Genomic DNA, 27983 nt, shown 5'->3' with positions numbered 1-27983 from the left:
CCAAAAGGAAGCATACGAATCCGATCATGTTACAAACATGTTTTATTTGTATTTATCTTTTTTCTTAAAGTCAAAACATGAAACTTAAACTAGTAGTGTGGGACAACTGGACGTACACGACAAAGCTATAAACTAAAGTAACATAAAAGCAGCAAAAAAAACAACATTCTCTGGATCATATCAAGTCTTAAAATATTGAGAATAATTGTAACTTACAAGATATACAAATGAAAAATGTCATGAGAATATATTAGTCGGTTTTTCATCAGAAGCATTGCAACGCTAACTGCAGTAGTGCATTACAATGAGAGGAAAGATGACATACACACATTTTAAACATGACTGCTGTATTATCAAGCAGAATCAAACCGTATCTTTAATTAACCTAATGTTAACAGCGTGTGCTTGTAACTGTCTCTCATAAAACGTGATTGCACATATATAAAAGTTTTGTTTTCTATTAAAAACAGCAACAGCAAACAATCAAAATCCACATTAGAATTGTGTATTTCTTAGTTACAACAATCAGACTCAGGAGGAAAGCGATGCCGAGGTCAGCCTGCGACCTTCGTCCAGCTGAACTCAGACCGTCGGGGCGTGTTCACAGGCTGAAGCCGGATACGGCGATGTGCTGCGCGCTGTTTCTGGCGTCAAAGTACGAGGTGTCCGTTTCGTCCTCTGGCTGTGGAATGAACGGCATCGCCTGGTTGTGCAGGTTGTCCCAGTCCAGGCCGTCAAACAGGGGGTGGCACTTCAGTTCTGGTGGAGGGTAAATAGCAAGGAAACACACCTCACATGAACACAACATCACGTTTATTTTTTTCCCAGCTTTCAGTCACAACAGGATAAGCTTCATTGGTATTGGCACTGGTATTTTAGTATTACTATTATTTTTTAAACTACATAAGCATCGTCAGAACAAAGAAATAATCCACCAACTAAAAATATTAACATTTTGTGCAACGTTACTTTATTAAATGCACTGAAATGTATTTTGTGGATTATAAAACTTTAAATAAATCTTTACACTCAGGAACAGAAAGGGGATGGTGTTCCTCACCCTTTAGCCCCGCCCGTTTTGTCATGTCCATGGTCAGAAGGATTTCAATGGCATTCCTGGAGTTCACCGACAGCTCCTCCGCCCCCTCGGGCCAGGGGATATCTGAAAGGATTGGCAACGATTATTTATTTATTTAGGTTCCTTATGCTGCCCCCCTCGTGCGCGGTCGCAGTCTGGTACTCGCCTCTGTTGAGAATATTCTGGAAGACCAGCTGAGGCGTCTCGTCGTTGAACGGCGGCACGCCTGTGAGGAACTCGAAAAGACACACGCCGAGCGCCCACCAGTCCACCGTGCACTCTGGTGGATTGCCGGGAAAACAATTAAAACGGAGAAGAAAAGGCAGAAAAACTCACATTTGATTGAGGTCCGACACATTTGCCTGCGCTTCCTGTTAGAGTGAGAACTATGTGCACTGCGGTGGCAGAAGCAGCTGCTGACGTTAGGCTGAGGATCGAGGGAAGGAGCATCTGGGAATCAACGCCACGTAGAAAACACTGATTGGGTTCAACGGCGATTGATTTTATCATTTGGGTTAAAACAAAACAAAAAAGAAATGAAATAATTCAAATTAATATGATAAAAATGCAACATCTAACACATTAGCATTTGTAAAACCACTTCCCCATTCACACTGTTGTTCATCATTCTTGCCACACTCCATGCTCATGAATTTGATGAACATTTGCATTATTAACACCACGTCAGACAGTTATTAGATCACATTTAGTGCGTCAGTGGCTGAATATCAAATTTTAAGAGAAAAAACCCATTTGAGTTAAAAAAAATTAAAATAAAATTATAATAATGTTTTCAATTTTAACAGCTCCGATTCTCCAGCTGCTGTTATGTGTGGACTACTGAGCTGCTCCAGAGTCGGTTCTGTTCATTATAACAGCTCAGCAGGTATAGTAGACTAAATACTGATACGAGTATACGAGCGGTGAGAGGGACGCTAAAGAGAGCAAGGATTTGTATTAGAGAATCAGATCAAGTTCTTGAATTATTTTTTATTTTTTTTTTAAATCATTAATATCTTAGGAACTGCAGTATGAAATGGCCAGACGCATTTTGGAAACACATCCATTCATTTAAGTTTCTGGGGGTGAGATCTTCTCGTCACACTGGTGTTTATTCAGCTGCTCCATTTTTACACAGCTCTCCGCAAATTCAATTCATTTAAATTTTATTTATACAGCGTTGAGTTGCACTGCGGACTTGGACAGTTTTCACACAGGATATCTTTCCAGCCATAACAGGAAATCAAACCCTTGGATATTAAAGGTCAAGCTTTAACCTGATGCTCCACCAATGAACACGGTAAACCAACAAAGAAAGAAACACGGTCGGATAAGGTTTCTGCAGCATTTCCAATTTGCCCCTTTGATGTTGATGTCCACAGAGATCAATTGCAAAAGCCAGTTTCCAAGTTAATAACCAGCTTCACACTACCACCTATTAGGATTGCGGATATTTGCCTAAGAGAAGCCAGACACAAAGAAATTCCCCAGGCATGTTAATCCCGCTTCATAATAGAGGCCCCATACTTAAAACACCTGATTTGGAATCACAGTCTCATACCCCCATCCCTCTCCCTCCAATCAGGTCTGTTCACCAATGCAAAGGGAGGGAGGGAGGAAAGAAACAGTGGGGTGGGGGTGGGGGGGTCAGCTCCTCGAGCATTATTAGCAGGCTGGGTGAAAACATGCGAGCTCGCTTTGAAAAACATCGTGACAAACTTACCACACTGACCCATACCTGAAACTAAAAGAAGTCGCCACATGAGCCGCAGTGTCACACATGACAATTCCTGATCAAAACATTGCATTATGGGAGTATTTGTGGGGACTCTCTCTCTCTCCTTACCGTGTGGGATTCCCAGAAGAAGTTCTGGAGCCAAATAGTCGGGGGTTCCTAGGATGGGTGCACCCTCGACAGGCAGCGCTCCCCTCCTCACGCTCTTCGGGGTCCTGAACGGGGTCTGAGAGGTCGACATGGGCTGAGGAGTCTGACATGGGAGGTGAAAATGAGGTACAACGTAAATAAAAATAAAGACTCAAACTGCCTTTCAGGACGGACTCCTGTTCAGAAATAGAACCGGAAACGCTGCATCTCTGAAACAGCCATTTTAACTTCTTTAAGAAAGAAGGTATTTCCCCACCTGACAGAGAGAAGTGCTGGAGCTGGGTTTTCGCTGCACTGGTGTCGCAATGTCGGACACAGAATGATGAGAGGCTGCTGTGGACGTGTCCATGCCATCCAGAGACCCGAGGCTGAGCCGGGAGACCGCGGACGCGTTGGAACGGTTGATGGAGCTGCAGTAGCTGCGGAACGCCACCACGCCTCGCGGCTTGAGGAAGAAGGGGGAGTGCGCCGCCCCACCAGAGACATCGTGGAACCGATTCAGTAATGGACACTGAGACTCTGCTCTCTTGCCAAAATGACCGAGTTTAGGTGTCTGGTTGATGGCCGCGGAGGGAGTTGGTGGGAGCAAATCAATCATGGACGAGTCCCCATCCTCCGGCTGCTTCTCGTATGAGGCTGAAATGCTGGTCGTGAACGGATTCGGCGGTTGCGACGTGTCAAACGTGAGCGACGTCTCAAGCGCGGACCCGTCCAGACTCAGGCTTCTGCAGATGTCGATGTGCCCGGGAGGAGGCGAAAACTCTTTCCCTGCATTCTCGAACACATCCTCCGCTGGCTCCTCCAGCTCACAGAACAGACTCTTGGCTACATGTATCGGGCTGGATCGCTTTGGAACCGAATCCTCGCCTTCCTCCACCGGCTCAGCAGAAACAATGAAGTTGTCTATCTGGAAGGTGGAAAACGTTCCAGTCAGGCCCGTGTGGAACCTCGCCGGCTCCTCTGGAATCTCACAACCTCTCTTGTAGTCCGTGTTCCTCTTTTTGGCTCGTCTCTCCGGGAGCTCAGGACTTCTTCCTAGATCTGAAAATGTTCTTTTCACAGATAAGGGACCTGCAGGTTGACCGCCATCTCTCATTGATATACACACATCCTCATCAAGTGTGGAAACAAAGGCAGGTTTTCTGCTATGAGACTTATTTCCCGTGAGGCGGTCTGGTTTTAACAGGTTGCTTGATTTCTGAGCAGAGATGGCCCAAGTTGTGGGGACACTGTCCTGCTCAGGGTCCTTGGATTCAGATCGTCTGTTCAGTTTTTGATCGTTTTCTTTCTGAAGAAAAAATAATAATAATAATAAAGCAAACATGATCAGAAACACAACAAGTAAAGAACTGAAGTTAAAAAAATATCCTGATATTACAAAATAATTTAAAACTAGTTTTAGACACGCCAAGCAAAGTCAACATGAATGTTTGGGTGGAAAATGACCCCACAGGTCATTAGGATCATGGCCACTGACCTCCTCATCCTCCCACATTGGACTGATGCATCCCTCCGTGTCGGTGGTGCTTCCCGCACTCATCGTCTCAAACCTCCTTCTGCTCTGCAGCAATGTGGGAGTCAGATTTTTTGACAGCTTATGGGGACCAAATGCACCACTGTTTGGCCCTGTCACAACACAGACAACCAAAGAAAAAGTTAACGTATTGCACACATTTTCTTTCTTTTTCTTTTATTTTTTTAAGTCAACATGGGAGCTTTTAATATCCAACATGACATACCTAACTTCCAAGGGTAGGAGCATGGAGAATACTGCTGCTCTATTTTCTTTGTTATAGGAGAACCAAGCGAGTTGTTCTTCTGTTTTATTTTATTACAGGACATGGGGCTGGACACAGCCGATGTGCTGCAGTGACGCTTTCCTTCTGCGGAAGGTGTATTCTGTACGATTTAACGAAAGGACAAGAGTAACCGTCACATGCGGACTAGATGAGAAGTCAGAGAATTTGGGCATCATGACATGAGTTCACTTACAAATCCAAGGGAGCTGATGAGGGAGAGGACTTGACCCGGCGTGCGAAAGTAATCCTTCTTTGGTTTAGCCAAGGACGGAGTTGTAAGAATATCCATTAAACTCAGTTCTGATAGAGAAAGCATACAGATAAATTCAGGAAGTATTACTACTATAATGATGGTGACAATGAAACAATTCTTTTTTTTATTCTTTTTAAAAAGCTGACGGGATTTCATACCTCGGTCGAGCTTGACTTTTGAAAGGCCAAAGTCTGTGAGTTTGACGTGACCTTCGTTGGATATGAGCATGTTGTCCGGCTTTAGGTCCCTAAAAAGAACAATGATCACTCAGTGTTACACACCGTTGACAAACACCTGGAGAAGTATCAAAGTATACATAGAGTGAAACATTAATGATCCGGCATCAGTGAGAATAGAGTATTTGTCTGGTTGCAGACAACAGTCTGATCACTCAACATGATTGATGTACTACAGCTGAAGACACGTTCGGTTTGTGTTTTCCCGTCACAGCGACAATATTGTGGATTCAAATACCAGATGGGTCTTTCTGCGTGTGAAGGTTTCCTCAAACAGTCCAAAAAACATGCATGCGAGGTTCACTGGTGACTCTAAATTGTGTGTTTGCCCTGTAATGGACTGAAGACCCTGTGCAGAAGATGAATGGATGGATGGATGAAGTCGAAGTACCTGTGGATTATACCATGGCGGTGAAGGTAGTCCAAAGCTTGTGCAACCTCAGAAATTAACTTCACAGCCATGTCCTGGTCGAAATATCCATAAATGTGAAGAAGGGATTTGACATCCCCTCCAATGAGGTACTCCATTACCTGTGCAAGACAGGAAATAATCAAACGTAAATAGGAATCGTCAACGTAAAAAAAAAAACCATGTATGTTTGTTGGAGGTGTTACCAGATAGATTTTGGTGGCGGTTTGAAGAGAGTAAAACAGGTGAACCACGAAGGGACTTTTGCTCAAAGCGAGTGCGTCTCTCTCTGCCTTCATTTGGCCCGTCATGTTCTTATCGACCATGTCAGCCTTCTTCATCACCTGAAGAGTAAAAAGACTTTATTCGACTTTTTTTTCTCGATCTTTCGACTTTTTTCTCGAAATGCATGCTGAAAAAAACCCTCTACCTCATATAAATATATGTATATATATATATTTGTCATGACCGGCTCTAATAACACGGATAGAGTAAAGAAGCGTGCAGCAGTTTGAATTGACTCACTTTAATGGCATATAAACGCGCGTTGCACTTCTTCCGAGCCAGGTAGACCTTCCCGAAGGCTCCGCGGCTGATCGGCTTCAACACTGTGAAATCATCGATGGAAGGCGGTTTAGGGACTTCCACAGACTTCTCGTTTGTCGCCGAGCCGCGGCTCTCCCCTACATCCATCTTTTAGCTGGCTATAATGACCGCAAGAGGTCTCCTACTGAAGGTAAAAACAGTACAGCATTAAAAACAACAGCGCGTTTGTTTTGAAATTTGAATTCTCTGCTTCTCCAGGGGTCCTCTGACGCCATGAGTCACGAGGTCATTGCAGGTGTTCGGCATACTGCCTGAACACAAATCCTTAAATAAATTTGAGTTTAGCAGTGCGTAAAATGTCGTTTGGACACAGTAATCAGTATACATATTTTGTGTTCATTTTGAGATCATTTTTAATTGTATGATCGATTTAATTTAATCGAGCATTACCTCAGAGGGCGCAGTAAGAAAACGGCTCTGTCCCGGGTTGTCCCCTCGACTCAGTGGGGGCGGGGAGGGAGGAGGGATGACGGCTGAGCTGTCATAGATGACGGACAACGACTCACACCCCATGCGGGACACAACAACTCTGGAGAGTTCGTTCAGTGACATGCTGCGTCAAGCAAAATGTCTGAAGGAGAGAGATTGTAGGTCTCGCCTTCCAGCTGCTGTCAGACTGTATAATCAGCACTGCTCGCCATCATCATCTTCACAAGAACTGCAATAAACACTCAATTCTTCTTGTGCAACACTGGTGTGCAGCAATCATAGACAACCTGGGTGCACATGAGTACATTTAAGCTAGACTGGTCATTGTACTGTATATACTGTTCATATTTGTTTATAACTTTTAAAGCTTTGACAACTGCAATTTTGCAAGTTACAGCCTCAGTGACCGGATGGAAAAAGGCACAGTGTGCTACCAAGACATCATAGAATTATACTTTACAAACATTTGAATAAATCTCTTGAACTTTGTAGGCTGGATCCATATTACCAAGAGAATCTGTTCTTCATGATAAGAAGTGACACTCACTGTTCAGTTTTAGTTAAAGATGCAGTCACAAACTTACTACACACTTGGCCAGTCTCTTCAAGCCTGGACAGTGTGTACCCAAAAACCTTAGAATCAATTTGCCTTTATGATATTGGCTTAAATTCTCTTATTTTGATTTGTTTAAGGCTTGAGTATTTTTTTTTATTTGTAAGCTGTTTTCAAAAAAAAAAATAGCAATAACTCAATATGGCAAAAAATTGTGCTCATTGGTTTTTAACAAGACCTCAAGAAGCATTTCACTGATTCAAGAAAGACTAAGCTGTGTCCAGCTAATATTTCAACTAAAATGTCACTATAAAACAAAAAGCTAACGTGCTTGTTGCTTCTCTAAGATTTAGAATTTTTTAATGTCTAGTTTGACATTGTACAGCTAAGATTCTAACTATTGCTTCTTTCAGGGTACCCTGGGTCTGAACCAGCTTATCTTTCATCTCTCACCCATTAAACAAGAATTTCCACCAGCACACTGAATAAGAGACTGACATTCCTGTTAACAGACATGTGGAATTTATATGAATTCTTATATAGAAATGTTTTTCTACTTAGATTCTTGATATAAATGACACGCTGAAATTCTCCCATTAACCACAAATGTAAGTACGAAAGAACAACACTGTGGGTTCCCTTTTATTCTTAAAATTTTATGTACAAGTGTGACTGATTTTTTTTTTTTTTTCAATGTACATTCAATATAGAAAGTTTATATACGTAATATTACATTGAACATTTCACAAATTGCACTAGTCTTTCACATAGATTCATAATCAGAGTCAAAGTCATTCGTCATGTCAGCTGAAGCTCATTTTTCGGTGGTTATTATTCACTTATAAATATTCTAGTGCTTTTTGCATTCTGGAAGGGAGAATCATTTTGGGGAAAAAAACAGGTTGGTCTTTAAAGAGAAACAGGAGAATGAATGAGATCCGAGGAAAGAGAGGCAGGACATTAGATGAGCATGTGTGTCTCATTTTGGATTAGATCAGATGGCATCAGTCTGAAAGGTTAAAGTGACATTTCTCACCCGAGTCAGCCGTTTTAAATTTTTCTCAGAGGTGAATAGGTCCTGTGCGTGGCTGTCACAAACCAGCCTCAGTAAGAAACTGTGGGGTTAAATTCAGCCAATCGGGATAAGAGCAATAAGATGGTGGATTAGAGACGATTGACCAGTAATAAGCCTCAGTCCTCTTAAATCGGTCACGAAGAAAGAAAACAGTAAAAAATATATTCATACAAAAAGTAAACTTTTTTTCATTTCACTGAGAGAAACAAGAAAAAGTAGCACAGAAACAAAAAAAATGTGGTCATCCGTTAAAACGAAGCGCTTTTTCAAGACTTGAGTGCCATTTGTAAAAGTTGTGGGGGGCGGGGGGTCAGGGGAGGAGAGTGATACTGCAGGAGGTGTTGCAGAGACGGTCACTGACGGACCGCTTCTCCCCCGGTATATTTTCAGTTATATGTTTTTTGTTGTTGTTTTTTTCTCTGTGTCCGTCCCCCGTGTGAGGGGAGCTGAACGGTCCCTCTGAGCTGCGGCCGTGGTGGAGCTGCAGGCCGGTCTGCGTGCCCGAGCGTGACTGTGTCAGTGTCCTTCAGCTTTGGTCTCCATTGTCGTTGTCCACAGGGGGTGGGACGCTGGACATCACTGTGGTGCCCGTTCCTGCTGTAAGGTAACCTGCAACTCCCGGACCTGCGGACGAGGAGAGGGTGGGTCAGACGCAGCTCAGACGGGACTCGAGCAGGGAGCCGGATCGAGAGTGGAGAACTACAGTGAAAGCTAAGAAGCTAAAACAACTACGGAGTGCATGGAAAGATGATCGCCACACCGACAACAGTCACATTTGACACACGTGTACTGAACATGGTGTGAAGGGATGAATTAATGTTTTATTTGGAGAATATCTGCAACGTAAAACTACTTTACATACTTCACGCGACATAATTCAGCCAAAAAAAAGTTTTTTAGATTATGGTTAAAAAAAAAAAGTATAGCTACAGATTCCGGTTGTATGTTATCAGGTAAACATGGGATAATGTTGAGTATTGCGATATGATTTGAAATAAACTGAACACCTGAAATTTGACAATGTCCCTACAGAGCTTTTGTTCTAATGTGGGTAAAGACAGGATTTGTACAGCCTTCAGCATGCCTGTCTTTACAGCCTCACCGTCACCATGAAGCTTTAATGCTAATGCTAACATTGCTCGCTTTGACTCTGGCATTAGTGATCTCTGCCGAGAGCATTGTTGTGACTGTGCAGCGCGGTTTCTGCTGCGTTTAATCACTGCGAATCCCAGTCGACAAATTAGGAACAGCAGCTGCTGTGGAGAAATTCTGTTTTGCGTTAGTCTCTTAGACATTTTATAGCAGTTGTAATCCCTCAGCTGTCCAGCACACAGGATCGTTGTGCTGCATATTGAACATTAAAAAAGTTTAAATATACCAATTGATTGCATATCTTCACTATTCCAGTGACAACATAAAGCAAATGGGGCTAAAATTTCTCCTTTCCTTCACTACCAGTGTGAACACGGCATTGTTTTCCAACAATAGACTACGAGTCAGTTAGTGAATGAGTGTAAAGATGGGAGATTAATTTCAGGGTCATGAGATGGAGAGGTATAGGAATGGAAAATTAAGTAAGGAACGAAGATGAAGGTAAAAAAAAAAAAAGGGGGGGGGGGGGGGTAGGAGCCAGGTCAAAGACTACCTGCATTAAGAGCAAGAGAGAGGAGGGCTGTGAGGGCCCAGCTCAGGAGTCTAGAGCCCACCTCGCAGTGGGCTGCTGGCGGCCAGGAGAGAAGGAGTGGATACCCCTGAGGAGGAAATGTGGAGGAGAGAGAGGAAGGGGAGGGCAGAGCCGGGAAGTTAAAAGACACGGACAGGAGAAGAAGGGTTGCTGGGTTTGAGCACAAAGTGAGGAGTCAGCCGCGAGGTGATTTTTAAGGATAAAGCAAAGCATCAAGACTCATCAACAGCTGAGAGAGGAAGACAGAGACCCACCTGCTCAGCAGACAGAAGATTCTACAACAGAATGTTAATCTGTGGCTTAAAGTGACGGAAAAAGCTGTACCTGTCACATAGCCGGCAGTCTGAGTCTCTGTGATGAAAAGGTCGTGCTTCTGGTCTTTGAAGGTACTCCACACTGAGGACCTTGCGAGGATTTCATTTACCTGCAAATCAGAGGCGAAAACAGGTTTTAGATGAGGAAAATAACCACAAGGTAACACAGAGAAACTAAATCATTTTGAATTGTACCTGCTCCCCGTACTGCAGACTGCGAGTCATGGATTTGAGAGCTTTGACGATCTGAGCCTTCGTGGCCGAGGGGTTGTCCAACGTCTCCAGGCCGATTCCTTCCAGTAGTTTCAGGAGGTAAGGCACCAGTTCCACTCTCAGAGCCTGTCAGCGAGTCACATGAAGTGTCATTCGGGCCTCATCAATCACAGCAGGTAATAAATAACGCAGCAACAACAGAGTCTATATACCTGAGCCACAAGCTCCGTCTGCTCCTTCTGGAACATTCGGTTGAGAGCTTCACAGGCCAGACCGGCCATGTCTGCCCGACACTTCATCCCAGTCATCAGCGGGCCGATTGTCTCCAGAGCAGCCATGGAGCGCACACACAGCTACGCAAGAATATACAGATTTAGTCAAAGAAGGCAGAGGAGAAGAAAAGAAGGAGCTCCGAGTCAAATTAGATGCTTTCAATTAAATAAATCTGGTATATAACGTGCAACTGTTGTAGCTGTAACACTTTGTTTGCTCTACCTCATTGTCTGAGAGCACGTGGATGAGGCGGATGGAGCTCTTGGGCACTGCGTTGTTCTTGTGGTTGAGCGCTGCCAGGATACGAGGCAGGTGACCCAGAGGAGGAACCTGGTCGGCCAGCTGGGTCTGAGTGCCGAACAGACAGACTGCCGCCGTGGTGACTGTCTCCAGAGCCTCACCCTGCAGCACAACACAGAGTCAGGAAGAAATACGGCAAATAGGATAAACAGATTACTGTTTATTCATGTGGAAGGATCGTGTTTGTGCTGCGTTTCTCTGCAAAGGAAGCTCACATTGGGGTTGTTCTTCTCCAGCAGCTCAGTGAGTGTTTCCAGGAGAGACACCAGGAACTCTCGAGGTTTGCGTAACACCCAGCCAGGCTGAGCAATAAAGATACGCAAGAAGACTCCACCGACTTCCAGCTCGCCCTGCCCGGCTCCATAAGCCACCGTGAAGTCCTCTGGCAACTGAGCACACAGAGTGAGAGCTTTTTTACACACTGAACGACAACCACTGTATATCTAGTTTGTCAACAAGACCACAGCCTCGCACTTACTTTCCAGTTCACATCAGGATTATCCTTCTGCTGTTTAAAGTGCCTGAAAAAGAGTTCAAAGTGTCAAAAACAATATCTGCGGCCGGCGAGTTGGATGTGAGCTGAGCTGAGCGGATGTCACGTACTCGAGCATCATCTCCCGCACCGTGGTGGACACTTTCTCCCTCGAGCCGTCATTCCAGATGAGCTCAGGGTTTTCATGCGTCCCCTCGAATATGTGCACCGCCGCCTCGGCGTTGTCCCGCATGGCATCCATGAATACGCCCGGGAGGAAGCGTATCAGGGTTAGACGCACCTAGTGGACAGCAATACATTAAAAAAAATAAATAAATGGATGTGTATTGAAGATTTAAAAAATGCAATAAAAAGAGAAGTCATTTTATCTGCTGACCTTTGGCCCAACCAGCTTGTCTGAGGTCATCTTGGAGAAGAGCTCTGCAGTCTGTGTGCGGACCTGCGGGTGTGTGCAGTTACAGAAGAGGTCCAGCAGATAGATGAGAGCACCTGAAGGACAGAGAGGGAGTCATTAACAGTACAATTGAGAGACGTATGGAGTCCTCACAAATAATAAAAGGACACTGACCTTTGGCCATAGCCTCTTTGACAATCTTTGTATTAGAAGTCAGTGCATAGAGGGTTTCCAGCACCATTTGCCGGCCTAAAGGATACAAAGAAGCATATTATTTTAAAAAATGGAAAAAGAACAGAAAACGGTCGAACCACACTTCGGTTACAGAGTTCGTTATTTTTTGGGTATGGAGTGTTTTCTTACTAGAGGGGAGTGAGTGCAGCAATAACAGGAGGTTGGACAACACCATGGACTCGGCAATGTTGCTCACACACTCCTGGTTAGATGTCACTGTATTCACAACCTGCAGAGAGAAAAAAATCAGATTACAACGCAGGAGACAAAAAGAACATGTTGTGATCAGCTATAAAGGTACTGAGCTGTTCATCTGTACCTCCAAAACCAGCTGCTGCACTCTGCCCGCTCCGTGAACCCGCAACAAAGAGAAGAGCAGCTTGAAATGACCGATGCACTCAGACTCCGACCCTGTGATGATGTCAGAGAGGACTGTTTAGACAAGAAGCTCCAAATATAACAGATTTTCAAAGAAGTGATCGCATTAGGAGCGTCACAGTGACGCATCTCACCAGGGTTATTCTTGATGACGTTGCGGAGAGCCTCTAAAGCCATTTCAGCGAAGCGGAGACGCTCGGCATGCTGCTGGGACTCCACTTTGTTACTCTGACTCATGGCCAGCAGTGTGTGGAGGTATTGAGCCTGAGAGCCGACGTAGTCCAGCAGACTGGCTGCAAACGCTTTAGGAAACTAAACACACACGGTGGGGCAAAAAATAAGTCATACCTTCGATATTTTATACTGTATTGGAAACAACCTCCTTATAAACGCGTTTACTCATGATCGTCATTCATACTTCTGGTAACCTCCTAAACTCTTTATGATACTGGGAAAGGAAATCATAAATTACCAGAAAGTGGAGAAACAGACCTTGGCGCACACACACTAGTCATTACATTGGCCCTGCAGGACTTCCACAGCACAATCTGTTCAATGATGATGATGATAATAATAATAATAATGTATTGGTTTTATATAGAGCTTTTCTAGGCACTCAAAGATGCTTATGTTTCATTTAATCGATATTTGTGTGCTTTTCTCCCTGATTTTATTCTTCTTTCAGGAACCATCACACAGGAACAAAACCAGACTGAATGAGTTTGCGATAAGAACATATTAGTACTTGTGATATTCACCTCCAGTGGGAATGACGGCTGTTCATTGTAGACACGGACAAAGATCTCCCCCACAATCAGCTCCTTGCTGTGATCACTGAACAAAAACTCTGCACCAAAGCTTTTATCATTCTCTCCCTGTGAAGAAGCAGAAGACAGGAGGGATTCAACACCAGGTACCTTAAAAACTCATTAATCTGACCGTAGTCGGAACACAGCGTGCACTCGTTCTTACCCTTTTGATGTTTCCCTCTTGTTGACGCTCCAGAAACTCCAGCAGCTCAGCTCGTGTTCCATTGTTCCAGATCAGATAGGGATTCTCAGAGTTACTATTCAGCAGCTTCAACACCTGATGGAGAGAGGCGTTTTCAGTTGCGGTGCTGAGGGTAAGGCTTGCTGACGCCTTGTGACGAGCCGCATTTACTCACCTCAGCGGGAGATCCTGTTCCCAGCTTCCTCGAGATGTACGGCGTCAGCATGGCGGCTAAGCTCTTGCGGATGGTGGGGTTCTCCGGAGGGGTGCCCTCTATGCCGTTGGTCTCCGAGACGGGGTTGTTTCCATCTGGGCTGGTGGGGATTGGCACGTAACCTCCCAGGCGGCTGAGAGCTGTCATGCTGAGCTTTGCCAGGCTGTTGGCGACCTCCTGCTGGTTCGTGTCCTGGCTCGTCTGCACGCCGCTCTCCTCCAGAGTGTAGTCGTAGTTGAAGAGGTGGACCAGCAGGTGCCAGAGCACACCAGCGTGATACAGGTGGGTCTGCAGGAAGTAATCCACTGCAAAGGAGCTCGCACACTGAACTGCCAGGGCTGCAGTCTTTGGAAGACCCTGAGTGAGAGGAAGGACAGGAAAGGAATCACAGAAGACTCTTTTTTTGGTTTGATATGTTGAGTTGTAAGGAAAAAATGCTCCTGAGCAGAATGATAAGATATAGGGTATTTGAAAAATATACATTTTCCGACCTAAATGATTCATATATACTTAATAAACATTCATTGTAGTAAAATTTCCAGCTCTAATAAGCCATGAGAGACTTTTTTTTAGAAATTACCTGGGGACTAAAAGTTTCTGTGATGTTTCCTTGTACTTGGAAAAGGTTCCTGCAGTCAAAACTCATCCATGGATAACTTATGATGATTCACTCGTTGAATGTACAACTGTTTACGATATAACTTGTGCCTTGTGTGCACTGGCTGGCAAGAGTGAGTGAATATTCTTTTAAGTTTTACCAGTTTGCTGTTACTTGTTACAAAGAGTTTTAGTGCCCATTTTTGTGTCAGACTTTGCTGCTGCTTCTGCTGTGTGACTAAATACAGGAATGAAGGCAGAGTGACTCAGTGCACCAACGAGTAGTTAAAAAAAAAAGAAAAAAAAAAGTATAACACGACTAAGCTGGTTCTCACAGTTTTTTTGAGGTTGTTTTTGATTGAAAATGTCACAACTTTAAATCATAACCTTTTATATTTTATTCAATTGCAAAATACAACAAATCTCTCCACTAAATGTGTTATTCTTTGTAGCATCACTTCACTTTTCAAACATTATATCGACTTCATTCAAAAAGTATAAACATTACACGAGATAAAATTGACCCAAATTGAAGCTGAAACAAATATGACAGTGAAAATCAGACAAGAAAACCAAATGAGTGCCAAAATCTCACCTTTCCATAGTAAAGGATGTGGCAGAGGTCTCTGATGATGTTGGGCATTTCAATGATCTTTTCTCTGCACTCCTCAAACTGGGCTGCAACACTATAACACTTGCAGATGTGCCCGCACACCTGTAGCACGGTTAAGGGTTGACAAAATGTTAAAAATACTCGTTACATCACTCCAGAGCGGAAGTATGCCGACATTTGAATGTTATCTCATAGTTTCTACCTGCACAGCCATGTCTTCAGGTTTGCTTGATGCAGTCAATACAGCAACACATCGAGAGAGAGCTTCCAACAGGATCTAGAAAGATGTGAAAGAATATAGTTTATTTTGGTCTTGATCACTGTGCAAGTGTCCACATTTACAGGAATAGCTTTACTGCTTAGCTGAAGGATTAAGATGTGTTACCTCAATGCCGTTCTCACGACGCAGCTCCTCGGCATTCAGAGCCGAGCAGTTCACCGTGTGGAAGGCCAGCTCAGTGGCAGCAGGAAGGAGAGGGGAGGTTTTCGAGAAGAGCTGATCATCCACCGTCTCCATGTTGATTGTTTTGATGAGCATGGGGTAACCGGCGTATTTGTAGGGTTCAAGCTCTGTAACTCCAATCAAATCAAAACCAGAGTCAGGTGAAATCATAACATGAAGTAACTTACGACACTTTGACAAAATGCTAGACATAGTTTGTTTGACATAAGTGCCCACCCAGTTTGTGCCTGTTGAAAAGGATGCTTTGGGCTTTCAGGATGAGGATTATGTTTTCTGGGTCGGGGCCGTCCACGATTCGGGCAGACTTTGTGCAGAGGAACTCATAGGCTTTGTTGACTTTCTCAAACATGTCCTAAAGCAAACAAAAAATGAAATGAAATCTGTGCTTAGTTGATACAAAAACCGATTTTTTTTGTTGGCTGTGATCAGACATACCCTGCCCTCTGGGTTTTTATCAGGATGGTACTTCTGTGCGAGTCTGAAGTAGGCTTTCCTGATTTTACTCTCTTCATGCCTAAAACATGGGAAACAAGTAGAATCATTATGTGATCTATTATAATCACATGTTGGTCAGTTTAAACTATGAATGTCTTCCACTCACTGTCCCTGTCCTTTGGGGAGGTTGAGGACTTCGTAGGCGTCGTCCACAGACATCGAGGGAGGTTTCTTCTCCACTTCCCTCTTCCAGGCTTCAAGTGTATCTTTAAGCAGCTTCACCTGCAACAAACACATCAAAGACATCATGTAGGAGATATATTCAGTAGGTTAGCATAGACTGGATGTAGGAGCAAACACACATACAGCATCTCGAATGGGCCAGTTGGGGAATCGGGTAGTGTCGCACAGATGTCTGAGGTAGTAGATGTTGCAGAAGAGTTCGTAGTCGAGCTGAGGGAAGCTGATCACCGGGATGGGGCAGTACTGGTACAGGGCCCGTGTGTTGCTCTGCAGTCGAGGGCTGAAGTCAGCAACATGAGCTGCTATCTTCTCAATCATCATCCGTCTGAGTGCAGAAAGAAACGCGATTGAACCAGAGAGGCTTTTCCTCACCGTGACTCCAAACATCCCAGCATTATCTAGAAAAACAGTGACAATCCTGCACAAAGAAAAAAGTTTTCACCTCATCTCACTGCTCCAAATGGCCTCCGGTGTGTCAAATTCTCCAAGAAATATCTCGGAGAAGCGCTCGGCCTCATAGTTCTCCAGATAACACACCATGGCCTCAGGCAGCACCGGCCCCAAAACACTGCGCTGCACGATGTCCTGACCCTTTGACTATGGAGACAACATCACAAGGCTGGGTCATTTTCAAAGAGACAATGGATTTACAGAATCCATTCTATGTGCTGTAATGTGTAAATCAATAAATAGCAATGAAATGTTTCACCTCCTCTGATCTGAAGGCTTGCTTTAGGTGAGTGTATTTCAAGAATCTAAAGAAAAACAGGAAATTCAGACAACAGAATCAACATAACATGCACACAGTACACTGACCCTGTAATGGTTTCTTTTAGAAATTGATGACTCAGCAGGAAAATGTATAAAATTATTTTGGTCTAAAAGTAATGAAAACAGTAATTTTACCAGGGCACAGTTTCAGACAAGTAATAATTATTCATCTGCTTACGGTAAATTAATTGATGCTTTATAGTGCACCTACTGGACTGTTAATGAAAGATAGAAATAAGGATCTAGGGACTATGGAAGATATAAACACCAATACCGGATTGAGCTAGGGTTAGGAATACCATCAAATGTGTTGAAAAGGGTAAGACTGATCAAAATCCTTTGGTTTGTTTCATCATTTATAACTTTAAAACGTTTCTAAATTAGAGATCTTTCAAATTGAGTATATGTAAAGGGTTCTGATTTCATGTTGTTACGACAATATGTGGCAACTGTTATTAAAAAGTGTCTTGAATACAACTTATTGGCTCTGCATACAACAGTTGAAGTATGAAAAGTGACTAAATATGGGATTTTTAAAGTGTTTACAATGCTCATGTAGAACATGGATATACAACTTTTCACAACCGGGTGTTACATTCAGTCAGCATGAGTTGGTGATAAAATAACCAAAGGTTTTTGTAAATTAGCTCCAGAAATTGTGAGGTGTTATGATATATGAAATGAAATGTGGCCTGCGTTGTGTTTTCACCTGGCTACAGGAAGCACGTTGGAGCCTGTGTACATCATGATGAAGAAGAAGATCCCGGTTAAATAGAAGCGCTGCAGATTCGGGTTGTCCTGCATCACCAGGAAGAGAACATTGGCAACCTTCTCCACAAGAATGGGGTCAAAGGTCAACAGCAACTAGAGAGAACAGAGTAAAACAAAATGCAATCAAAGACAAGTCATTTAATTTCGTTCAATAATCCAAAGATGCAAGATGAAACGGTGTCTAATGTCACAACGGAGTGAATACCTGGACAATGTGTGGGAGACAAGCATTGTCAGTGATCATCCTTTTGATTTTAGGTAAAGGACGGATGATCGCATTATCTTGGTCCCTGAGATAAAAACAGTTATAGTGTAACGTTACAGTTTAAGTGTGAAAGTTCAAATCAACAAAAGTTAGAAAACGTGTCAGACTTTCTGTTGAGCCCACCTGCTGGGGTAGTAGGAGCACATCGTGATGAGCATGTTGAGGATGAGTGTAGCCAGGTCTGACTCATTCATCACTGCCTGTCCTGAAGCCAGCAGGCACCATTTCAGCTGGGGAATGGCCTGCAGGGGGCGCCAACCATCCATCCCTTGAGCCCAGCAGCGGGTCTTTGCTGTTAGTACACCAGTGCTCCAAAATTCCTGCATCTAGGACCCAGAAACATAATGGTGAGTTGATGTAGCTTTCAGTACTATTTAAGCAGTTTGATTTTATGTAAAACACATTATGTCTATTAACAATTAACATACCTCCTCAAAACTGAAAGGTCCCCTTCTTTCTTTGTCAGCATTACCAAAGTACCACTCTTTCTCACTCTCCCTCTTCATGTCTGGTGCTGCCTCCAACACATTGGTCTGTGAAGAGAGAAAACACCATTTGATACTCGAGGCTCTTTTTTGGTTATCAGGGACATCAGGTATTGTGCAGTTGAATCATTCATATTTTACCTGTAGCGGCACTGTAGCTCTGCTGGTGTGAAGATGGGCCAAGGTGAGCAGGTCCACCAAGATACGAACTCCATTTGAGTCCATCACCTCCTTCACGTTTTTCTAAAAGACGGAAAAAAATAATTTAAACAACTAACAAAACTCCGGTTAATCAAAATTGCAACAGCAAACAAGTAGCTTACCCGGTTGAGAATGAGCTTGTTGAGGAAGAGGATGAGTCTGTCTCTTTCCAGTTTGTCTGTACACTGCAACCACAGAAGTGTTGTTTAGATTTCAATGCAAGGGAACAAACAAAAAATTAAGCACTTTCTTACACTTTTGCACAAACTCACCCGGTCCAGCATGCCCACAATGTACTTTGTGTCGGTGAACGGGCCGATTTCTTCGTAACACTTCCCGTAAACTATTGCGAGTGCCTGCAGGCACAGGCACTTCATCGTAACTTTGGGTGTCAGCAAAAAACGGTGGTAGAGCTCGTTGAAAAACTCATACCTAAAAGTGAGCAGGAGTAAAAGCATAAATTACCTTTTTAGATTGAGCTATGACTTATTATTTAAATGTAGAATGGTCTTACGATCGCTTGATGGCGTTCGATTCTTCATTTTCATCCTCCTCCAGCAGCAGACGCAGGTAATAATCCCCAATCTTTATCTCATCTGAAAGGCACTCGTATTTCACCTGCACAGCACACAACAAGTCAAATTTGAAGGAAGCTTTTTGAGCAGTGTCACGCAATTTGTCTTTTACTGTGTGCAAACCTCAAACTCCTGGTGGTTCCAGGAGATGACGGTGGCACTGCCCAGCTCGCGGTCCACACTGAAAGCCCGCATCTCTCCCTCCAGAGCGTCCCGCAGCTCCTCCCTGGTTTTCAAGTTCCAGATGAGGTTGGAGCGGGCGTGATCAAGCTGGAATCTTTAGAAATAGGAGACAATTGAAAAATAAAAATTTTAAATGTCATATAGGCCATCCTGCATATTAAAAAGATCTTGGTGTGGGAGTAAAGCACAAAAAGACAAAAATATGAAGCAGAAACTGAGTTTTTAAGGTGCGTTTCGACTTTTCCACACTTGGCCAGGTTAAAATAAACTCGGTTACATTTGCTGCGTTAGTGCAAGTGTGAATGTGTGGTGCACACAAAACAAGCGGATCAAGTCCATTTAAAAAGGGGGGTCTCTGTAAGCTTGGAAAGAAGAAAACACAGGGCAGAACAGACTTCCTCACACTTTATTGTATTTGATGTGACTAATAAAATGTAAAAAGGAGTATTAAATAGCAGCTGAATTTCCTGTAAGAGCTGTTGGTTGATATGCCAGCAGGTGAAAATCCCTCAATATAATCCAACATGTGGTGTTAAATTTAGACCAGCATACTGCGTTGTTGAGGAAATGTACGTCACAGTAAAGGTTTCTTTACATCATTTATTAAAAAGAGGAATGCGAGTATAAAACAAGCCAAACTCAGGTGCAAATTCTTTTCCTCAACTATGTTCTAGACCCAGAAAGATGACCTTAAATATCTCGGTCTTATTTGTTATAAGTACAGAAAAGCAGGTTTTACATCACACACATTACAAAGTTGTACCTGTAGTAGAAAAGCTCCCAGTTTGATTCAATCTTTATCCTCTGCCGTCTCTTTCTCAGGATGACAGGCTTTTGGTTGGGATTCTGAAATCAAATGACAAAGCAAATCTTTTAAAACTTAATCACAATTACTATTCCCAGCATTCTTTTTTTTGCCACAAAAAGCTTTGTGAAGTTAAACCAGCAACAAGATGAGAAACAATATGGGTACAGAAGAACAACAGACATGAAGTAAATGTCACTGGTGAATGATGAGGGGAAAAAAATGGTTTTGAAGAATGGAGAAAGTTAAAGATTAATGAATTAAACACCAAAAAACCATGACATCTTATCGACACAAGAAATACAAAAACCAAAAGGGATCCCCAAAGTTGTGCATGTTTCAAAGTGAAAGAAAAGTCTTTGACATGTGTAGTTTTTCCTGTGTTCTTTCTATACAATACCTTTCATGACTCAAAGTATTTGCACTTATAAACATATCAAAGAGGAAGCTGCTGCTCCAACTTTTAAGTTGCTTCATGTGAGTTAGACCACATGTAGACTTTTTAAGTCAGAGTCACAATGCGGTACACAGCATAAACAAGTGTTGCGTTTCATCCATTACTTTTATACCCGTTACAGAAGTCAAGCTGTGTAGGCTGCTGATCTGTCAGTGGCTAAAGAACGCACGCACACACACACACACAATATGTCACATGAAGATGGAAAACAGTTTGCTCAGGAGGAAGAATGTGGAAAGAATACAGTATGGATCCCATTGGTTAGTCCTACTTACCAGGTTATTTCTGTCCTGCTGCATTGTTTGACAGCAGAGAAAACCACGCAAGACAAGGGGAGGGTGGGGCAGAGACACACAGAGAGATTACTGTTCCTCTGATCAAAAGACAGATGAATCACAACAAAAGGATCATAGGCTACTGTACTACCAATAGACAGAGGCTGATACACTAAAATCACTCTAGTGAACAGTGGACATCTATCCTCTCAGTTATTGCATCTTCAACCACAACTACAATTCATTACAAATGAAGCAAGTTATAAAAGTTGGGTGTGATTAGCCATTATCCAGCAAAAGCAAGCCAATTAACATATATATATATATATATGAGGTAAGTCGGGGTCATTGAAGGTGTAGTCGAAATTAAAAGAAAAAACAGGTGAGGATAAAATTGATTGTAGCAACAAAAAGCAGGCAGATGTGACCTGAAGGTTTATGAAATTGTACAAACACTACCAGAAGTTCTTTAAACATAACACACATGTTCCATTCTGTATTATTATACATCCAAAGTTATGTTTTTCTTCAGAGAAAGAGATGACATTTGAATTAACATTTTGCAACTTTTTGTTCCCATTCTGCGGTCAATCAAAACACCAACACACACAGACCTGTAAACCTTCCGTACATTAAAAACAAACAAAATGAGCCACAAGCAATTTAAACAGCAAATAAATAGGAGAATAGTTTCAAAGACGTGTAAATGTGATTGTTTCTTGACACATACTGACAGTACAGTGTCAGGCAGCACCAGCACTCACTCCCATGTCCATGCATGAAAGCAGCAGCAGCTGAAACTGAATCCAGTTTGCATCTGGATGCTTTAGCAGTGTTCAGCATCAGTGTGAGGAGCAACAGGGAGAGACACCTGGGCAGGTCCAGACAGCAGCAGCAGCAGCAGCAGCAGCAAGATAACAGGGTTCTTCAAAAAAAACTAAGGCAATGCTTACCTCCTTCTGGGCTATGCCCATCTTATCCCTCCAGTGCATGAGCACGATGTCGGCTTTCTCCTTGGCAAACTTCTCCACCTCTTTGGCTGCTTTGCCTGCTATTCGCTGCCACTCTGGCACTTTGTTCCGATTTAGTTGGTCCTGCGGGAAACAAAGACAATCTGCATTTACACTTGGAGATCATTTTATTTCATTCTGCAAAAATAAAACACCATCAGTCATATCATTATAACCCCTGTTTAATATTATCCCCTTTTACAGCCCCATACACAACAAACAGTGATGCACTGCCTGCTCTTACTCTTTTCTATTAGATCCACCATTAATTACAGCAGCTCTTTTGTTGGATGAGACCACAACATCAACCTTCACATGCATCAATGAGCCTTGTCAGCTTTGCCTCAGTCACTGCTTACTTCCTCTGACCATTTCTGATACAGACTGACCACTGCAGACTGAGAACACAATACACGAGCTGCTGTATAGCGAAGCTCGGACTCCATCCAAATCGATGTATACGCTTATCCACTTTTTACAGACTGCAGGTCACATGTGACCCTTTGCCGTGGCTGACCAGCCAATAAAGGGTCACAAAGATTATGAATTTAATGAAAATCAGTGTTTGTAAATCATCAATATTTGATGCAATACTACTGCTTTGCATTTGCTTTTAAAAGGTAGTAGTTTTCTTTTCCCACGATACATATTTCATGATTTGACCATCTTTGATAGGTTTCACCACCATTAACGGATATAACACACAAAGACAGACAAAATCTTAATAGATCCAGAGCAGAAACATCATCTTTATGAATCCATGTACTGCACTAAATGCATTCATATTAAAGTAGTCTTCAGCCCTCCATAGTAGAAGATATCTTTCCTGCGTTACCCTCGGGAAGAATTAACTGTTTACTCCTGCATTAGAATATGCCAAGATAAAAAATATGTAATTACTTTCACCTCTCAGTGGGCATAAGGTTGTAAGAGCATGTTTGAGTGTATGTGTCCAGGTACCGTTGCAATTTTCAAGTTGTCTCGGATGTGCATTCTGTCCAAATCTTTCTCCGGGACGGCATCCGCACTGTCGAGGTAGGCCAACAAACCGGTCGGCTGTACATTGAATGAGGGAAAAAAAACGAGATGAGGGAAAGTGGGCCAACAATACTTAAAACAACAGAAAAACTGTTTGTGAATACAAAATAGAAGATGGCTGAGTAAATCGGGATGTAGAGTTGTTTTGAGTTGACATTTGATTTTTCAGACAGGTGAGAAACAGTGATGCACGTCGGTCTAATCTACCCTGTGTAGAAACTATCCAGCAATACAGTCAATAGTTCTCATGATCTAAATATAACAATATAACTATATCACAAAAGAAAAAAGTGCTTTTATTCGGTATAACCTTTAAATGGTTATATATTCATAAAATCCTATTTATTTTAGAGTGTAAAAAAGTTACAAAACAATGAATTTTTCATGAACACTGTCAGTTTTTTTTGATGCATCAGTACCACGAGTTACAGTTTGCAAGATAGTTGCCTTTCATACATGAACAAATCTCCCGATGTCAAGATCTGAAGGTTTCAGTAATGAATTAAAAGATTGGAGCCGATCAGTTACTTGAGACCTCATTTTATGTACTGGCATTATTTTTTTAATTTTTAAATTTGGATGGGTGAGTAATGACAATTAAAGGTGCATCTCTGCAGGATTGAAAAACCAAGGATGACCTGTAAGATTTTATGCAAAGCATCTATTCACTAATAAATGCAGATATTTGATATGGTTCAAATAAATGTCTTCCTCTCAGTTCGAGCTCATCTCATTTGCAGGCTCACCAGTATTCTCTTCAGGAGGTTCATGGCCACAGGGTTCTCTGCTGTCCACAGTCCCACCAGGTGACGACTCAGTTGCCTGAAGAACATCACACATTAACAGTTGAGCTGTTTGAAGATGGTCCTTCATCACTGCCTTGAACGTTTTAATTGAGTGGCGTACCAGAATGTATCTTGGAAAAACACACAAGCAGCTGGAGCCAAAAATAAAGCCAAACGTCTACATTATGATGTGTGTTTATAGACCTGTTGGTGAGCATCCGCTGGTCTGAGCTGATGGTGAACAGCGACGTGTGCAGATGCCTCGGCAGAGCGCCTTCGCTCAAAGCCAGCTCCTGCATTTTAGTGGCTATGTCCTTGTCTCCCTCCTGAGTTTAAACAAGGTTGCATTTATTATCATCATAAATCGCACACCGAAAGAGATCATTTCATTTTAAGACTGTAGAGCTCTTTAACCTTTAGGAGACTAACCTCAATGATGGCTTTCATCACTAAGCCTGCTCCCTTCACTATCGCCATGGAGGGATGCTAAAAATAAAGACAACATTCAATACAAACCAATATGATGGACAAAGAGTTTTTCCTACAGAATACTCTGTTTTTCTTTGATTGCTGCACCTGGAAGAGTTTGAACAGTGTCCGCCCATTTGAGGCAACCATCTCCAGCAGCATGTCAAACTGCTGACCCTCTGTGGTTTCACTGTAGGGGGCGCAAAGGGCAAACGTCAAGAAATCCAACAGAGAGCTGATGACCAAAGCTCCTGTTCCATGGTCCTGTGGGGGGAAAAAAGAAAACAAGAGAAGCGATATTGAGAAAAAATTTCAGATGCAAATGTATTGAAATATATTTAAACAGCATTTCTTAAAATGCCTGAGCTCAGGTTCCTAACAAGCTGCTGACAATAAAAAGACATGTACCACATTTGTAATGAATTTTTCAAGAAGGTTTTCCAGGAACTTCTTGGAGGAGAGCAGAGAGGCCTTGTTTAGCTGCTCCTGTCTCAGGTCATAATCATCGTGCATCGGCTGGACAGGAGAAAGGAGGAAAATAATCTTAACCTAACGTCTCGAAAAATACAATAATGTGTTGCATTTTTCTGTGTGCATGGGGTTCCCATATAGATATTTAGGCGATACTTACACACATGAGGGCACAGAGCATGTCTATAGCAGCATGCGTCACACCATTGTTGTTCCTTTTTAAAGCTTTTACCGTCTTTACTCCCAACTTTTCCCTGAACCTACAACACACAAGCAAATTCTCCCATTTAAAATCAGTTAGACATATGAGCATTAGGCCTTGAAAGCATTGAAGAAAAATAAAAATAAAATCATGTAAAAACTAATATAATAAAAGGTCTGGGGTTGGATACACAAAGAATTCATTGCTTCAGAAGTGGCTTGTTGTTTCTTTTGCTGATAAGCAGCTTATAGCAGTAAATCATGTTTGTTTAAAAGCTTATTTTAGAGCATTCGGTGTCTTACGCTTATATGAGGGAAACGCCAAGCTACGCCAGCAATGAATCTGTCAGGAAAACCAATTTGGGCTCATTTGCTTCACAAGGCACGAGGAACAAACAGTAAATACAGTTCCTCTCATACATCTCAGTGACCCTGAAAGACTGCAAAGGATCCCTCATAGGACAGATACACAAGAATGTAAAGAAGTGAGCGACCAAAGTAGATGATGGGAGAGAGAGAAAGGCAACTATGAGAAGATGAGATGGTGACCGTGGAAGTTTAAGACAAATTGCAGCAGACAGTTGGGCTGAACGGAGTGAAGTGACATAACCTCCTTTCTGAAGTGCCCGTCTTTAAGCCTGAGATGAAAGCAGACCAATGATAAAAGAGGAGAGGGCTGACAGACATTGAGGACACACTCTGGAATAAAGATCAAGGATATAAAATACAGGCAGACAAAAGGGCAGACTGAGATGTATGGATTCATATTTACGTTGCATCTGTGAGTCCAGACCCTTGACCAGACCTTGGAATGACAGAGCATGCCTGTTACCAGCAGCTCCACAAAAAGAAGCACACTTCAAAAAGAGAAATGAACAGGTAGGTGAAGTGAAAGATGTGCAGTGGTCTTACTTAGGCAGCTGGGTGAAAGCCTGGAAGCCAGCCTTGGAGGCCACCAAACGCCGAATGGCCTGGAAATGGCTTTCCAGCTCAGCGTTGAGAGCAGGCAGCTCGGCCTCCTGAGTTAAAAGAGCCAGGATGGCGTTGTTGATGAGCTTCTCTTTGTTCTCGGAGAAAAGACCCTGAAGAAAAACGACAAAGGAGACAGAAAGGGAAATTAACATGGATTCTACTTTGGCAGATGGATGGACTTAATTACAAAGGAAGTGTATAAACTCACATCTTGGGTTACTGCATGCAGCACTCCACTGTAGGATATGTTGGCGTTAAATCTGAATACTGCATCTGCAAAGTTTCCATCTAAGAGGAGGAAGGAGAGAATGGAACAATTCAAGAAAAGAAAAGAATCACTTAAAATGCAATGCGATTACAAAACGGGGAGAAATTTTCCACCAATGTCATTTTGGAGACACTGATAGTGTTGCGTTGGACTCTGAATGACAATGATCATAAATCGCTGTTAAAAACAGTTTGTCAGTGTGAAGCGGGATTGAATAATTATCTGTGATGTGTCATAAACATCCCCGTCCATTACTGATGTTTCTTGTTTAATACCATCACTGGCCTTTTGACATGCAGCTGAAAAAGATCATAAATCCTCCTGTTACTGGCTCAAAAAGCACCTGTTTGTACCTTTGAAATAAATATCATGAAGAGGAAAAATGTTGGATGTTGTGAATTTGGTTAAAATAAAAATCTAAATGGTACAAACTGGAGCTATGGCAAAAGGTAAGTACATATAATCATGCACTTATTCTCATGTACCATGCAGCCAGACTTTCTGCAATTTGGTGTTTTATTTTTACATGCAATTATTGGAAATCCTCCGGTTTTGCATAAAATACTAAAGTTTGGCAGGTTGCACAACCACTGCTCAGCATTATGAGCAACACTTTATGGCTTTATCTATAGTTTACGGTCAAATTTTCGATTTTTCACCAAAAGGTCCTTTTTATTCTTCATCACACTTAGAAAACATTCATTTCTAAAACTAGGCGTTATATAATAAATATGCATTATAATATATATAATTAACAGTTTTAACACTCAATGTATTTCTTGTCTAATAATACTCTTGTCTAGGATTTAATGAAAGCATTCTTGGAAAAGGCATTCATCCAACCACCACGTTCTTCTACTGCATTTATTTTTAAAAACACTGCAGTCTCCAAGCAACATTGGACCCAGTATAATAATTTATGTCACTGTTGGCAATTTCTTGTCATTTCTTTAGATGTTCCTGTAATAATATCAATGTTTAATGAGTAACGGATTGCTATTATCACAAAGAGTGACATAATATTCAAAGTGAACATCACAGATCAAAATCACAATCCACAACAGAGGAATTTCAAGATGTTATCAAACTCAGGTCTCACAAGATGAAGAGCATTGACTCACTCGGAGGTGCTGCCAGGAATTTGAGATGCAAGCTCTCCACCTCCTCGTCCACGGGCATGCTCAGCAAGCCCCACCGCTGCCCTCGCCGCGTGGGGGCCATCTTGACGCAAACGTCTCTGTTGCCTGATGCACGGACTCCATCAAGCAAGCTGGCCAAGAGCGAGTCCCTACAGACCAAACATACCAACACTCAGCTAAATGCATGGCTGCAGATAAGTGGTATGAGGTACTCGTAGTGCGTGTCAAGCAGAGTTAAGGCCACACAGCAGATCTGCAGCCACATCGGCACCATTCACAAAGTCTTAATGTAAATATGGTAAGATTAGGGTACGAAAATGTGATCAAATGCAGTAAAATATTCCAATTAACATGCGCACCATTGCGGCTGAAGTGTCTCTCTAAACACAAAGAACGATGCATACGTCATGTTTGTGTACCTTTCAGTGGAGGAGAACTTCCTGATCTGACCTCTAATGAATTCAACTGTAAACACCTGAGGGTTGTCAGCGTCACAGATGAGAGCAAATACCTGGAGGGAAACGAGGATGCAAAGGTGAAAAATGAGAGGGTGGGGCCAGGTGGCTGACTAATGTTACGTAGACTCAAATGCTTTGAGCATTAACCTGCAGTTCATACATAATGAAGCACAGACAGGCAGTTCAATTAACATTCATCCCCACTGGAGATGTGAAATGGTAAA

The 27983-nt window shown here is 42.5% G+C and overlaps 2 protein-coding genes across 4 annotated transcripts in view; both read right to left on the bottom strand.

Annotated features, from left to right (window-relative positions):
- Positions 1-25: 25 nt before the first annotated feature.
- Positions 26-6454, bottom strand: mastl (microtubule associated serine/threonine kinase-like). Of its 2 annotated transcripts, XM_080488939.1 has the most exons (13): positions 6186-6454; positions 5867-6004; positions 5643-5782; positions 5174-5262; positions 4956-5062; positions 4703-4862; positions 4441-4589; positions 3220-4251; positions 2925-3066; positions 2802-2822; positions 1245-1358; positions 1061-1162; positions 26-759 (listed from the first exon to the last, which is right to left on the bottom strand). In XM_080488939.1, exons 1-13 carry the CDS (start codon positions 6351-6353, stop codon positions 602-604), a joined length of 2520 nt encoding a protein of 839 aa, XP_080345065.1. In that variant the 5' UTR covers positions 6354-6454; the 3' UTR covers positions 26-601. The 2 variants fall into 2 exon arrangements, with proteins under 2 accessions (XP_080345065.1, XP_080345066.1); XM_080488940.1 differs by lacking the exon at positions 2802-2822.
- Positions 6455-7838: 1384 nt separating this feature from the next.
- Positions 7839-27983, bottom strand: part of dnajc13 (DnaJ heat shock protein family (Hsp40) member C13) — a 31221-nt gene continuing 11076 nt past the window's right edge. The window contains exons 9-56 of one of the 2 annotated variants that reach the window (XM_080489607.1): positions 27721-27812; positions 27284-27450; positions 26103-26182; positions 25835-26004; positions 24882-24981; positions 24659-24766; positions 24359-24514; positions 24212-24268; positions 23987-24108; positions 23744-23819; positions 22920-23015; positions 21903-22043; positions 20950-20967; positions 20176-20258; positions 19353-19506; positions 19169-19272; positions 18927-19086; positions 18777-18839; positions 18595-18696; positions 18397-18501; positions 18092-18294; positions 17909-17993; positions 17642-17796; positions 16871-16916; positions 16604-16758; positions 16285-16486; positions 16085-16200; positions 15919-15997; positions 15700-15835; positions 15406-15590; positions 15223-15297; positions 15003-15122; positions 13772-14167; positions 13579-13692; positions 13365-13481; positions 12741-12918; positions 12548-12639; positions 12358-12457; positions 12169-12243; positions 11977-12089; positions 11711-11880; positions 11586-11628; positions 11323-11496; positions 11030-11209; positions 10747-10887; positions 10517-10660; positions 10332-10431; positions 7839-8947 (exon numbers count right to left, since the gene is read on the bottom strand). In XM_080489607.1, coding sequence (XP_080345733.1) covers positions 8850-8947; positions 10332-10431; positions 10517-10660; positions 10747-10887; positions 11030-11209; positions 11323-11496; positions 11586-11628; positions 11711-11880; positions 11977-12089; positions 12169-12243; positions 12358-12457; positions 12548-12639; positions 12741-12918; positions 13365-13481; positions 13579-13692; positions 13772-14167; positions 15003-15122; positions 15223-15297; positions 15406-15590; positions 15700-15835; positions 15919-15997; positions 16085-16200; positions 16285-16486; positions 16604-16758; positions 16871-16916; positions 17642-17796; positions 17909-17993; positions 18092-18294; positions 18397-18501; positions 18595-18696; positions 18777-18839; positions 18927-19086; positions 19169-19272; positions 19353-19506; positions 20176-20258; positions 20950-20967; positions 21903-22043; positions 22920-23015; positions 23744-23819; positions 23987-24108; positions 24212-24268; positions 24359-24514; positions 24659-24766; positions 24882-24981; positions 25835-26004; positions 26103-26182; positions 27284-27450; positions 27721-27812 — 5946 coding nt within the window. In that variant the 3' untranslated portion in view covers positions 7839-8849. The remainder of the gene's footprint in view (positions 8948-10331; positions 10432-10516; positions 10661-10746; positions 10888-11029; positions 11210-11322; positions 11497-11585; positions 11629-11710; positions 11881-11976; positions 12090-12168; positions 12244-12357; positions 12458-12547; positions 12640-12740; positions 12919-13364; positions 13482-13578; positions 13693-13771; positions 14168-15002; positions 15123-15222; positions 15298-15405; positions 15591-15699; positions 15836-15918; positions 15998-16084; positions 16201-16284; positions 16487-16603; positions 16759-16870; positions 16917-17641; positions 17797-17908; positions 17994-18091; positions 18295-18396; positions 18502-18594; positions 18697-18776; positions 18840-18926; positions 19087-19168; positions 19273-19352; positions 19507-20175; positions 20259-20949; positions 20968-21902; positions 22044-22919; positions 23016-23743; positions 23820-23986; positions 24109-24211; positions 24269-24358; positions 24515-24658; positions 24767-24881; positions 24982-25834; positions 26005-26102; positions 26183-27283; positions 27451-27720; positions 27813-27983) is intronic. The other variant, XM_080489608.1, reaches the window with a different exon arrangement.

The sequence above is a fragment of the Lipophrys pholis genome (genome assembly GCF_963383615.2).
Source record: "Lipophrys pholis genome assembly, chromosome: 20".
Taxonomy (NCBI): Eukaryota; Metazoa; Chordata; class Actinopteri; order Blenniiformes; family Blenniidae; genus Lipophrys; species Lipophrys pholis.
This window is presented reverse-complemented; position numbering and strand designations above follow the sequence as displayed.